Source organism: Nannospalax galili, unplaced genomic scaffold (assembly GCF_000622305.1).
Source record: "Nannospalax galili isolate Female #2095 unplaced genomic scaffold, S.galili_v1.0 scaffold364, whole genome shotgun sequence".
In the NCBI taxonomy this organism is placed as follows: Eukaryota; Metazoa; Chordata; class Mammalia; order Rodentia; family Spalacidae; genus Nannospalax; species Nannospalax galili.
In genome coordinates, this window is record NW_008352752.1 from 179,395 (window position 1) to 194,434 (window position 15,040).

Here is a 15,040-nt window from a genome sequence, read left to right on the forward strand (position 1 = left end):
TCCCCAGTTGAGGCTCCCTCAACCCAGGTGTGTCAGGTTGACACTAAAAGCTATCCAGCACACCTGGCCTAAACTTCTTGTACAATACACAGAGATAAAGTAGAGAGCCCGTCTCCTCCATGGATTCAAATAAACAGATTACGTTTAGCATGAATTGCAGAAGAAACACTTGGTCTTCATCAAAGCTGCCTTTGTCAATAAAACTGTGCACGGAGAGAGAGAGGTACGTGCATGGCATTTGCCCACAGAACATAAGATAAACCCTGTTAGGAAGACTCTTTGCTAAAGATAGTTTCCAAAACACTAATAGATTCATGATATTGGTAGGAAACAGGATCTTTTTGTAAGCCATGAATTTGATGAGGTTTTGAGTAATAACCTTAGTTCAAAGCTAATGTCAAGGAGAATTTACAGTTTAAAAGCTAATTGTTATACATGCCCTCTAGTTTCTGCTCACAAAACGGTTTTATGTAATGGGGTGCCTTGCTGGATATTGGACTAGAACTTGTAATGTTTCTGCTTTTCCAGTAGAGGGCACTGGAGAGACACTGCAGGAGAAGGGCTCCCTTCCTGAGTATCCCATGGTGGCAGTGGTGCCCAGTCCTGTGCTGGGCGTGCTTACCTTCAGCTTGCTGGTTTCTGCATCGGCTGGAGCTCACCTGCCTCCCATGAGCACTTTCCCTACCCTCCAGACTCAGTCCAGTGACTACCATTCTGATCTAGGCAACCCAGCAAACCTCTCAGTGGGCAACCTCTATACCTTCACCAACAAAGTGTGGATCCTGGCCTTGGGGACCCTTTTTCCAAATGTGTTGCTTCATCGGTACCCTCCTCCCACCACAGTGTATCCTTTAACATTCTCTTTCATCTGTTCTTTGGATCTAATCTCCTATTAATAATTGATGATGCTTTACATTACATATTCCCTTTTCAAACTATTGCATGGCTTCTGCCTTTTCACAGAACCTGAAACATACATCAAGTAGCAGGTGCTACTGATGGTCTGCCTGTACCCATGGTGGGCATGCCATTCCACACCATGCCCAGGGCATTCCCCACAAACACCCAGGATTCTTTGTTCAGGCTTTGACTTAGTATGTACAAGACAGGTCAGGCACACCATGGAGTTCTCACCCTCATAAGCAGCCCTCAGCCCTGACAGTGGAAGTTAGAGGAGGAATAATCTGGTCTTTGCCTTGGTGCATGGGGAAGCTCACAGTCTATGACTGTTCTCAAAGCTCAGCACGGTGACTGGGCCTCCGTGGAGTGGAGTGTTCTTCTACAGTGGTAAATCATCCAATGGCTTCTTTCTTCTACTTTTCTTCCTACTCCCCAACCAGGGAGTCATCTCTGAAGTCATCTCTCAAATAAATCATTTCCTCAAAATCTTCCAAACAGGCTTCTAAGGTAATACAAATGGCATGTGCGCCGCGGAGGTGAAAGAAGGAAAAGTTTGAGGAGGTAAACAGTTAAGCGGTAGAGGTAAGCACTCACCTCATCTCTACCCAAGTCTCATTCTTTATGTGCCCTCGAGAACTAGCTCTATAAAGATAATTTTACTATGAATTTCAGAGATACAGATCGAGTAATAATCTAACTATATGAGCCCTATATATGTTCTATATATAAAACCAAAATTAACTTGTTTAAAGCTAGTCTCATCAAGTTTGGTGGCTCAAGCTTGTCATGCCAGCACTAGGGAAGTTGAAGAACGAGTGTTTCCATGAGTTCCAGGCCAACCTGGGCTGTAGAGTGAGACCTTGGCTCAGAAACCGAAAGCAAAAATGTGACTCTCTGTAAAAGATTATTACAGCAGGGAGAGATCTACACAGCATCAAAACAGGAAACCATTTCTGGTAACAGAAAAATCCTTCTTAGGTGACTCTTTATTGTCAGGGGGGACTAAGCACATCTCCAGTCAGATCCTAGAATACCTGCTATGTCCGTGGGTGTGGTCAGAATATCATGGCATTGTTTTATGGTTCACACAAGCATTGGTTCCGAGTTGAAGCACAAAACCCGGGCATCTGAGAACAACAGTTATCTGAACCAAGTGAGTAGAACCATGGGTCTTGCTGTCTGCAGGCTTGGGGAGATGAGTCACAAGACCTACAGTTGTGATCCTGTGCCATGTTCAATAACCATTCTAGAAAATTCAGCCTCAGAAGCTATCCTGGGACATTTTCATAAGCCTGTCCCTGGGCTACCGTGTAGAGACAGGCAAGATGGTTGTATCAGAGCCTATTCTAATGGGAAGACATTACGTCCATCATTCTGTATGGTTTTAAAGCAGAGGAAGAGTTGAAGTGGAAAGTGACGAGTTTCCGGGAAGAAGCCAGTGAGCATGTTATGGTCTGTCCAAGCATAAACACACTTTCCCTGCTTAAGACTTCCCTCAGGCCACACCGTTACTTTTATCTCAAATAGAACAGCCATTCTTAGGTCACAGCTGGCACCAGAATCAGCCAGATGACTTTCCCCAGAGCTTCTCTGTGAGTCCAGGGTGGACTCTGAATCTGCATGTCTAACATGCGCCTGGGGCTGCTACTGCTGCATAAGGGACTACATTTTGAGACCCACTGCTCCAAAGCAACCTCTTCTCAACCTTGGATGTACGCTGGGGTCATATGGGGAGTTTATCAATATTACTAACCCTTGAGTCCTACCTGTACCAAACCTGAACCTATGCGATTCAGGAGCCCATTTTTCCAAGGACTATACAGGTGGTTGCCCTGTAGCCAGAGCATGAGCCGGCATCACTGCCAGTGTCCCTAAACTGTGTCATGCACTCAGATTTTCTAGGGATCTTGTTAAAATGCAGATCCTGATTCAGGAGTTCTGGGACATGTCTGAGATTTTACGTTTCCATCAAGTTCTCAGATGAAGCCACTGAGGTTGCTCCACAGATCACACTTTGAGACCAAGAGTCAGAAACACTGTCCCCTACGCCATCCCTTTTCTGTAGCTTTGAGCTTGATTAGTTGGCCAGACATATTCTAAGGAAGTCAGGTCTAGATTCAAGTATCATTTTGGATATCAGAAGCAGGAGATAGCTATTTGATTTGAATTCATAAGCTGCCTGCTTATGGGAGATCTTATAATGCAGTTTGGGCAACAGGTCACCATGGCAACTTTCAGGAAAATGTATCTCAATTTAGGGACTCCTGAGTCTCACTGCCAGTCCTAGCAAGGTGCTAGGACTCCTGGAAAAACCTTAAGCCTTGGCCCCGTGGCTGTGGTGGCACAGGCAGTTCTCTGAGCAGGGTAGTTGATTGTATCTCTTCATCAGCACTGACTGATGCCCACAACCCCGTCCTCAAGAGACACTCGGTTCAGAAATAGCTCTCTCTTGGGACACAAACCACAGTGACTAAAGGTACAGCTGGAGTTCAGGGGTCTTAACCTTGATTAAGTAATAAATACATTACTTCCCAAAACAAAAGTGTCAATGATGCAGGGTACTCTTTACCCCATAGGAAATTCTGTAACTCAAAGTCCCTTTTAATTAATAAAAACAAGTAAATGAAAGGCAAGGACACTGTTTAGGTTTCATCTTCTCCCAGTTTATTCTTTGTTGCGCTCAGATGTGTCACGTATGTGCTTTTATTTTATCAAGATGACTGAAAAGCAAAACTTCCAGAGGCTTAGTGAGCCTCAGCATCCAATTCCCTCCCATCCCAGGCTCCTTCCTCCATAGAGAAGAATACGAGCCAGAGAATAAAAGCCCAAGAAGACATTGTTTTACCCTTATGACACATTTTGCTCACCTGCCTTTCCTTATTTCTACATTACACAGCTTATTTAATCTCCAGGAAGAACAGGTGTGGTGTGGGGGGCTCTCTCTTGCTGGGCTATCATCTTAGCTCTCATGAGCTCTTTATTCAGGGCTCTGTTGAAAGGTGCCACACAAAGGACAGGTTCTTTCAGGACACTAGCCGTGGGGAATGACATTTCGCTCACTCCTCCTGGGAGACCTCCTGGCTCGCTGGGAGCCAGAGGAAGCTTTGAAGGTTCCCTGTGAAGTGGTGGTTGATTCTTCAGCTCCGAGGGGTCAAGATCACTTGCCTCAGAGAAAGTTCTAAGGCTTTGACTAATCCTGTGCAGGTTTTCGGTGGCCTGGGGTTGTGGATGGGACTTTTCCATGTGCTTGATTTCAGAAGGAACAGAAAATTTCCCAAAAAGAAATTTGAAAATAGGGAAATGGAAGAAAAAAAAGTTATGTGTTTATGGGGTACAATCGTATGAGTAAGTAAATCCCATGTAATTGTAAAAAGATTTTTAAAAAATAATTATTGGGGGCTGGAGAGGTGGGTCAGCAGTTAAGAGCACTGACTGCTCTTGCAGAGGACCCAGGTTCAAATCCCATCACCCACATGGTGGCTAACAACCATCCATAACTCCTGTTCCTGGGGATCTGACATCTTCTTCTGACCTCCATGGGCATTGCATGACACAGGTGCATTTACATAAACATAGGCAATACAGTCATACACATAAAATAAATGAAATGTTTAAAAAAGATACTTCATTATTAAGATTCACACAAACAAACTGAGAGCCACATAGGTTGCAGCTAAGGAGGCTGGGCGCAAAGACCATACATTTTTTTCTTCCCTGATCCCTCCACTACAGTTTCATTTTTATACTTGATCTTATCCAAAAGGCATAGATCTATACAACTTGCACTTTTAAAGGTGCATATTGGGACTGGAGAGATGGCTCAGTCATTAAGAGCACTAGCTGTTCTTGCAGAGGAGCTGGGTTCAATTCCCAGTACTCACATGACAGCTAAAAACCTTCTGTTTCTAGTCCCAGGGGATCTGATGCCCTCTTTTGGCCTCTGTAAGAACTACATGGGTGTATTGCATATACATACATGTAGGCAAACACTCATACATATTTAAAAAAAAAGTTAAGGTGAGTATTGACTGGATTACCAACACTGTGAGTTGTTGCTAAGGGTTGGTAGGAAAGTTGGTTCTGATCAATGGAGACAAGAGGTCATCTGTCTCACTTTAAGAAGTTGGACTGAGATGGTGCAGAAGGCAGGAGCAGGCAGGAGGGAGGTAGAGAAGGAGGAAGGGGAAGCACAGGAGACAAGATGCAAGGGGAGAGGAGAATGGAGAAAAGGGGAGTCAGGGAGAAGCTGGGAGGAGGCAGCAGGGGCAAGGAGAAGCAGAGGAGTGTGGAGGGAGGGAGTAAAGGACAGGATGAGGGGGAAGGAGGAAAGGACCTGGGGGTGCAGGCCAGTGGAGATGGACTGACATTGGCTTAGCATTCCTTATATGTGAGGCAGTGTGGTTCCACATAAATTACTTCATTAAATCTCACAGAGGCTCTGAAAGTTAGATATGGTGTAATCCTCAATGTTTAGATGAAAAATTAGGCTTTGAAGTATCAAATAACTACTGGAGGCTACAGAGTAAGGAACAACCCTATCAGAGTCCCAGGGGAGCCTGCCTGTATCTTCAGGTCAGAGTTCTGAATGTTTGTCTTCCTAAGATCCTTTTAGAAATAAATCATTTGAACTAAAGTGGAGAAAGACTTCATCAGGGGTTAACCAAGCTTCTGTGTTATGCAATTAGACTCAGGGATGTCTTTAATGGAATTGGGATGCTGATCCCCTTATTAAAATGTAAACTTCAGTAGATTCTAGACCAGTATTTGTCAGTTCTCACTATAGGTATGTCACCAAGGGAAGTCTAAATTATAAGTTCCTCAGAACTCACCCAAAGGGACTGGCTTGAAGCCAGTTACTCTGTATTTTAAGTGTGCCCCAGACAACTCTGAGGCATCCTGATTCACTCACACCCAATATTCTAGAGGCTTCTGGATAACACTGTTCCTGTCAAATCATCACATAGTCTTAGAGGATGCTCTGTCTACTGTAGATAAATAATAAGTTATATTTATAAATGGCTTTAATTGTCAGAAAATTCCTCTTACACTGCATAACTAAAGCCTTGTAATCTGTCCGCCTGGTTCTTTTAGATAGAACTGCATGTAGAATATTTAGTTTCCTTATTATTATCTTATTTAATTTTAATTTGTGTGTGTGTGTGTGTGTGTGTGTGTGTGCGGTGCCTACAGAGGCCAGAAGAGGGCATCAGATCCCCTCCGGAGCTGGAGTTACAGATGGTTATGAGCTGCCTGAGGGAGGTGTTGGGACCTGAACTCTGGTCCTTTATAAGAGCAGTGAGTGTTCTTAAGCACTGAGCCATCTCTCCAGCCTCTTTATATTTCTAAATTTAAATTTTTTCCCAGTGTTATTTTTAGGATTGTGCATTTGGCTGAGAAAGCCATGGTCCCTACAGATTTCTGCTCTGCTCCTGAGCAGAGGGTGGGTGGCAGGACCCAAACCGCATGGTGATGAAATGAGGCTCTGCTGGGTGCCTGGCCACTGTTCTTAGAAAACCTCACATCTAGGACAAGTCCGAGTTCTCACTTCCCAGGAGAACATCTCAACAGGCCTCACCAGAATCAAAGAAAGAGCCTCATTCTGAGCTGCCCCAGTCATGGAAGAATCCAGCTGTCAACATCCAGGTGGGGTTGGCTCAAGGGGGTGGGCACCCACCCCCCTGTAAGGACTCAGTGGGGACCCTGCCCCTTCCCAGGTTCCCACTGCTCTTGGATTTCCACTCGGGCCAAGTCACTGCTTTTTCAGCCCGTTAAGGACAACTAAGAGGAGAGGAGGTGCTGAACAGAAAAACGTGATTGTTTCCCAGCATTTCGCTGGCTTCTCCAAACCACTAGAACTACACTGAGTCACTTCATTTGTTCACATAGCTAATAAACAGAAGCAACTATTTTATTCATTAATCTAGAAGAAAGTTAATTATGTGTTAAGTGTTAAAAGGTAAGAAAGACGGACTTGGTCAGTAAGGAAGGGGACCTCAGGAGTCACTTAAGTACTGGATCTACCATTTAAAACAATGTGACAGGAATTTTTATTAAAAATCTTTCCCAATTATTTATTTTAAAAATAGGTATAATAACAACGATTAGTATTGTTTGATGGTTATGTGAGATAGCGTAACATGTAAGTCCTAAACACCTGTTGATACACAGGTGGCACCAGAGGATAGAATCCCAGTCTGTATTCGAATGCCATGTGGTCCTCTGTGAGTTAATACCAATTATCTGTTTGTGAGCAGAACTTTAAATGATTGCCCAGGTAGGATGAGGAAAAGGGGACAGAGACGAGGGGGTGGAATGTGGACTGTTGGCTTTGTCCCAGTTGTCCCCTAATGTAACGAGAGGCTGAACTGCTTAGTTGGAGGTGGTGAGAACAGACTGTGTGAGGCTCTCACTGACTAGCCTCATGAATGTGTAACTATGTTCGATTTTTCTAGAGTTCTTTTTGTCCTGTTGCTCAGACAGGTTTAGGGAGATGGACTCACAACACCAGGAATCTCAGTTGGTTTTGATGGTTTTAGTAACGCAGTTCTCAGATTGTTTATTCTTTGTGGTGGACAGATCGGAGGGCTCTGATACGAACTTGATCTAAGAATACTGGAGAAGACAAAGACCTGGAGTTCTTAAACATAATGTGCAGCTTCAGTGAAGGTGTTTAAAGCATTGTCAAACCAGCGTCTGAATTTGCACATTAGTGGGTTGAGATGCTGGGAATATTCTGGGTTCTAGCTGTGAGCCTCTTAGCTGTGTAACCTCTGGGACACCTTCTTTCCCCTGCCACACAAGAGTGATGGCTGCTTTGTGGCTTATCGCTTTACCAGGAGCTTTAAAGATGAAGGTCTAGTGCTGACCTAAGGTAGCAGGCATCATGCCTGACAGTCACAGTCTCGTTTTGGCTTCATTTAGAAATGCTTCTTGCTTGGTCACGCCTCTTAAAAATAGGGAACTGGGGAAGGACACGGTCATGCTTTTCTTCCTCACTTTGAGCCCAAAGCTCAGTATAGATTGTGGTTCCATATTACACATATCAATGTAGGTTCCTAAACCACAATATCAGATACTGGAAGGAGGGCTATTCCTTCTATACATGGGCTGCTGCGAGTCACAGTATTACCTGAGTCAGCAGAGGCGGGTGAAATCCTCTCTGCCACCGGCCAGAGCTCTCGGAGTTCACACTGAGTCCATGTTTTATTTCATTAATAAAATATGACTTCATGTTTCTTTTGTAATCCAGAAGTGTGAGGGTACATTTCTTTTTGCATGCAGATAAAAGGGGATTCCTTTTGAAACTACATCCTCTTAATAATAAATAATTTTTGATCTACTATACATAACAGGAGTGCATTTCTTGTTAAAACAGCAAGCTTTCTTTTTTACCAAAATGAAAGGAAAACATTCATTTCTTTATAAATATTTTAAATAGTTTAAATACATATTTCATACCAAGGATATAAAAATAACTTCTTTTTTCGATAAATAAAGACATTTCATTTACATGGCAAATAACGTGCGAATAGCTAACCACTGGCCACCAGCTCTATTTGACTGATTGTCTAGGAGATGACACGCAGTGATAATTGTCCCTCTGCCTTCCCGAAAAGGAAAATAGATCAGCGGGAGCCGAGCACTCCCGAGGCCAACAGTGGTGTGGATACTGTTTAGTAACGACAAACAGGCACTCAGGAAAAGCCTTTGCTGCACTTCACAAAAGCCGCCTACGACAAAACTAATCCTCACACTCCTCGTCTGGGATTTCGAGCTGCGCAGACCCTCAGGGTCTTCAGACATTTACCCAAATCTGTCACACAGACCGGTAAGTTAATACCTGTACAGAAAAGGGGTTGCATGATGCTTCTAAGATCTAGAAATCGTGTGCTACGGTACGGGGTGGCTCTGCCGTTCCCCGACTCCCCGTCCTCCCCTCTGCAGAATTTCCGAGCCTCCGTGCCCAATAGAGGCCGAAGAAGGCACGGCAGAGCCGTCGTGCAGCAGCGGGCTTGGCGCTGGCAGCCTGTCCTGTGTGCTGACGTCATACCTGTATGGCTTTGCTGTCTTCTACGTCAGCTGTGCTTGTGACAACCTCCACCGGAAAGCTCTCCAAGGGCTCGGTAGACACTGACACCATCGCCTCCCTGTCCCAAGAGCCCGGTAAGTTTTCCAGACTGAAGGAGCTCACGGGTCTGTGGGTGAAGCTGTCCTCTTCCGATCTGCTTGGGAGAACCAGGGGCAAAGACGTTTCTGAAGAAGAGCAGACGGAGGACGACAGGGTCGCCGAGATAGACTGCAAAGGCGTCAGCGTGGTATCGGAGTGTGGGGAGATGCACCTTAGGAACGGCAAGGGACCTTCCTGGATGACCCGGCAACCGGACGGGTAGTCAAGGTCCGGAGAGCGGTACAGCTCACTGTCTGTGGGGCTGGGCTGAGGAGCTTCAGTCCTTTGGGGGCTGCTCCCCACGGAGGAGGGACCCACACCCCAGATGTTGGAGGTGACATTACCACGACAGAGCTGTGCTCCGGCTGCCTGCAAGTGTAGGCAGGGCTGGTGTGCGCTCAAGCTCACCCTGGTCTGCACGCTCTCCCGGGAGGGGCACATGGGGCTGGGATGCAGGAAGCAAAACCGGGATGGTTGCTGAGGCGACACGATGGTTTCTAGAAGTTGCATGATGTTCCTCATGTCTTTACCTAGCTGGGAGACCTCCTGGGTCAATGTTGTCACCTGTGTGGAGGAAGCAGAGTGGATAGCAAGAGTCAGAGGTGCACAGCGTAGCCAGATTCTGGGAAAGTAAGAGTTCTTAACAAGAGGGTAGCTCCAACTCCAAAGCTCAGCTTGAGTGGGCTGGACATCTAGATGAACCCATGTCCTGATCTAAAGCCACACCCACTGAGGACGAGCTAGAGAAATGCCTGTGCTCTGGGGGCCAATCAGTCTCTGGGAGTCACTGGAAAGAACTGGCTCTATGGCCTCTGGGGCACCAATGGTGAATTTCACTTCCCGGTGGTAATGGGATGCAGACAGGCGCTCAGAAGTCAGCTGGTGCTTGGAGGGGCAGATACTGTGTGCTGAGCACTGGGCACAGGGAGCACCTGTTCTCTCTGGCGATTGGACAGCTGCTTTTTGCTTGCTGTTTTCTAGTTGAGGTCATGTGACTGAAGATCCAGAGCCACAAGGACCTCCAGGAAGGTGAGGGTGGTGGGAACTCTCACTGGCTTTGCTAGGGAGGGAGTTCTTGGGAACAATGCAAACTACAAAATGAGGTCAGGAGAAATGGCCCTGGGAAGCACATAACCAGAGGCGAGCACGGTAGACAACTGCGTGTCCCCTGGGATTATAACCTAGACTACCTGGTCCCTGATTCAGTCATTTCTATGGGGGACTCACTCAGCCTTTATCAGATTCTCAAATGACACCCATTCCCTAAACACACAAAGACCACAGAAAAGTATTCATTTAAAACCAATAATAAAATTCACGGGCAAAGTTATTTTTCTAACAACATTAGCTTTAGTTTTCAGATTAATTTTTATTATTTTTAATTATTTATGTATGTATGTCTGGGTTTGAGTATGTGTATGTGAGTGCAGGAACCTATGGAATCCAGAAGAGGGTGTTACATCCTCTGAAGCTGCAGTTACCGGCCATTGTGAGCCGCCTGATGTGGGTGTTAGGAACAGAACTCAGGTCCTCTGCCAGAGCAGTGTATGCTCTTAAACACTGAGCCATCTCCCCAGCCCCACAACCTTACGTTAATTTTCTTTTCTGAAATCCTGGAAATCCAATTGAAGATTGAATGTAACTTGTGCTTCCCTTTTCTAAAGTGTTTTTCCCCAGCATTGGGGGACTTGCATCTCACCAAGCAGGGCTCCCACATATAGTCCCTAATCTTGTTGGATTCCTAGCACTGACACAACGTTGCAATATTTTGCCTTCCCTGTTCTAACACCTTGTATCTCAGGATGGATGGCCTCCTTTGTGATTTGATTTCACTCTCATGACCCACAAACCCCCAGTAGAAGCAGCTGGAGCCCTGGCTAAACTCCATCAGGACCCAAACAGGGCAGTTTCTCATTAATGATACTAAAACTAAGAAGTCTGTTTTGGGCAGACTTTCTTTCCCTTTTACATGCACAGTTTTAAACATTATTGTTTTTGTACAGGTATGTTGGGCATCCCTCTCCCCCCATTAGTTCTGCTGGTCACCTTTACTTCTATACATCACTAATCCGTAAATCCAGTCCATTTCCTGTAAGTGCTACCTGAAGCTAATTCTCCCTGGCAGGACCACAGGAGGTGGCACTGCTCAATGTTAGACATTTAGAAAGAGTCAGAGGGAAGCCATTCCACAGTTCAGACTACCAACTGGTAGTAACACCTGGCCTGACATTGTCAGGCCAAAACGCATAGTGTCCCTCTCCTGGCCTGGAACTGGAGGGACCCAAATGGGTGCATGTTGTGGCTTATTTTCAGCAGATCTGAAACCGTTAGAGAATCTAAAACCGTGAGGGTGAGGGAGTCGGCAGGTTCTGAGAATCTCGGGTCAGGTTGTCAATTTTGCCGATTCTGTAGCACATGGATCACTCGTGACTTTATGTCACAGGACTCCTGCCTCCCAGACACGGCCAAGGTTCCACCAGGACTCTGAGCTCTTCTATCAACATTTCAAATGAGGTGATTGAAGGGATGGGTGAACAACACTTTCTATGGGCCTTCTGGGCCCACTTCCCAGATCAAACCCACCTGGACCAGATTAACTCAGTTTTCAATAAGGATGCTCCCAAATGGCCTTTCATGGAGGACTGAATAAAAACAGAACATTTGAAGAACAAGTTTGAGTTTTAGATATCATATTATGGTATTTAATGGAAGTATGGTAATTTATAATGAGACAATACAAATTCATATATGTTTTTCTCCACCAAATCAGTCAAAGCACTAAGCTAGGGCTCCATGTGTGGCCTGGGGATGATGGTGCTTGGAGGCGAAATGGTGTTCTTTTTTAAATAAAGATTTATGTATAATTATGTGTGTGTGCGCGTGTGTATGTGGTGTGCGTGTGTGTGTGCATGCGCACATGTGTGTATGTACATGTGTATGCAGGTGCCTGCAGAAGCCAGAAGAGGGCTTCAGATCTCCTGGAGCTGGAGTTACAAGTGGTTATGAGCTGCCTAGTATAGTAATGGGAACTCAACTCAGGTCCTCTGCAAGAGCAGCAAGTGCTCTTCATCACTGTGCATCTCTCCAGCCTCAAAATGGTGTTTTTTTTTAATTTTGTTTTTTTTCCATCTTTTTATAACAGGGTTTCCCTATAGCCCCAGCTGGCCCGGAGCTCACTATGTACACCAGGCTAGCTTTAAACTCACAGAGATCTACCTGCTCTGCCACCAAGTGCTGGGACTACAGGCATGCGCCACCATGCTTGGCTTCAAAATAGTGATTTTAAGATCCCTTGTTTCATGAATGGCGTCTTTGATCCAGGATTCAGGACTTATCTTTTGGCCTTCTTTGATACAGGGTGTCACCACAGGGCAGAGAGACATTGCTTAGGAGAGAGAAGAGAGTTTTGCTAACGTGTTCAGAATCTCTAAGGAGCACAGTGACATAAACCAATGTGTCATGGAAAAAAGCTATTTGGAATATGAATTCAATGCCAGATAATCAAATAGTGTAATCTCAGAAAACAATACGAGGCTGATTAAATGGTAAATTCTCCTCAAAGCAAATTATATATGGTCAAAACAGATTTGCTACTGGGTAAATGTTACAATTCTGATGAAATACACTTTTAACTTTCTAAATGAATACTTTTTTTTCCATGGACAAAACACTTTTTCAGAGCCATGCTCCTGACTTTTAACTCGCTCTGTTCAGTCACCACAACTTGGAGGCTGCACACTCTGAATGAGAACCCAGGGACTTGCCTGACGCCAGGAATGTAAACATGTATTAACTTTTCCAGAAAGTAAATTACTATCCTAGCAAGTGCTAAAGGGAGCAAGGAACTAAAGAAAATAATGGTAAGAAAGATTTCTGTCACTGTGTCCCTAGGGGCACACCCCTGCACCTTATTAAAGTTACATGAGGGGATTAATCCCTATTAGGTTAAGGATCTCTCCATTCACAAGGACAAAGCCGGCTGTCACAAAGTGAGAGAGCATCTCCTGAAGGTGGAGACCCGGGTGACAGTGACAGGGCCAAATACTGCCACAGAAAACAGTAGGTTTTATTGCAGTGGTGTGTACTGGTCCCTGCTGGGCTTGCTGACAGAATAGATTCTAAAACAGGAAAGACACTAACTAGTCTTGATTAAGTATGAGAAACAGTTTACTTTTTGAAGTTGGTAAAGTTCAAGCCACCACATGGTAAACCAAATGGCCAATGAAGATGGTTGGGGCTGCTCTCTTGGTCTGTTTGGTTATGCATATCTGTCTTCAGAATGGAACTTAAAACCAGAGCACTGCAAAGCAGTATAACAAGTAGAATCATTCTGACCAAATGAAGCAAAATTTTTCTCTTCCCCAAAAGCAGACTAAAATCTTTAAAAGTTTCTGTCCCTCATATTAGAAAAAAATCTTTCTTTTAGCAGATACAATGGTCCCAAGCCCTATCTCATTTCTTTAAAATTAAAAACAAATTTTATGTGTGTGTGTGCCTGCTTGTTTGTATGTATACCATGTACATGAAGTGCCCTTCGAGGCCAGAAGAGAGTATCATATTCTCTAGAACTGGAGTTATAGATGGTCGTGAGCTGCCCGGCATGGGCGCTAGGAATGGAACCTGGGTCCTCTGCAGGAGCAGTGAGTACTCTTAACAGCTGAGCCATCCCCCTCCAGCCCCCCATCTCATTAAAGGCCCCATGTTTTGCATTTCCCTGATCACTGTTAGACTGTGTTCAGTGAGAACCCCACCGCTGCCCTGGTGTCCCCGTACTTGCTAGGAGCTCTTTGCCCCTCTCATCTGTGGTTTTTACTTCTTCTCAGACTGCATTTTCTATTCACAGAGCTTTGCTTTTGCTGACCTCTTAATGATTCACATGCTGTGCTTTTAGACTTGACCATTTTGCATCTTTCCAGGCCATTTGTTCCTGAATAAGCTATGAGGTCCTTCACAGTGGGTGCTGTTGTCTCTCTATGTCCAGGACTCAGGACAATACCTAGAACATAACATGCACTCAATGTATCTTCAGTGTAAAAAATGGACATTTTGAATTTTTTGTTTGGTTTTCATGTCACCTCTCTCTTGACCTTATTTCCTAGTTTTGAATTTTCTCATTTAGTTTTCTTGTTACCACTATCACCTTATTTCATGATTTTACCCCAAGTCTGCGGATGGAAAGCTGCCTGCTACAAAAATCACACTAAAAACCCAGTAACTGTCTGTCCTGTAAGCACATACATTAAAAATAGGGATTACATTTCTGTGGAGGTTTTGGATATAAACTTTTTATATGACTCCTTGACTGAGTTTCTAAGAGCAGGTGTCATTCCCACAGTTAAGAATCTCCTTTTGGGGGATGGAGAGATGGCTCAGTGGTTAAGAGCACTGACTGCTCTTGCAGAGGACCCGGGTTCGATTCCCCGCACCCACATGGCAGCTATGAACGTCCTTAACTCCAGTTCCAGGAGAATTCGAAGCCCTCTTCTGACCTCCACGGCATTGCATGGCACGGGTGCACTCACATACATGCAGGCAATACACTCATACACATAAAATAAAAATAATAAATAAAATATTTAAAAAAAGAATCTCCTGTTTTTCTTACTATGTTCTCTTCCTAATTGTAGAAATGGGTCTATATTGGTCAAGGTTACTTTGTTCCTTTCCCAAATGGCCTCCTATAAACTTGATTTCCGTGGGTAGTTTTAAATCTCTGGGAAATTTTTCTCATTCACTGATCCCCAGATATCATGGGTACATTATGAATGCCAAGAACAAATTCACTTAAGCAATTCAGATTTATTTGTCAACAGAAACTTGGCACAGTCTTTGCATCCCTGGAGGGCTAATTGTGATGTGGCCTTCTGATTCTACTCAGAGGGACAGAGAGTGGATAACCCTAACACAATTCTTCTCCACTTGTGAATTATATTTTTTCCTCCTCCCCTTCCTCCTCCTCCCCCCCCTCCTCCC

At 44.7% G+C, this 15,040-nt stretch overlaps 1 protein-coding gene across 1 annotated transcript in view; it reads right to left on the bottom strand.

The window, feature by feature from the left end:
* Positions 1-8,080: 8,080 nt before the first annotated feature.
* Positions 8,081-15,040, bottom strand: part of Kcnh8 (potassium voltage-gated channel subfamily H member 8) — a 418,565-nt gene continuing 411,605 nt past the window's right edge. Inside the window, exon 16 of the mRNA XM_008849967.1 lies at positions 8,081-9,631. Within this exon, the coding sequence (XP_008848189.1) occupies positions 8,945-9,631 (687 nt within the window). The 3' untranslated portion in view covers positions 8,081-8,944. The remainder of the gene's footprint in view (positions 9,632-15,040) is intronic.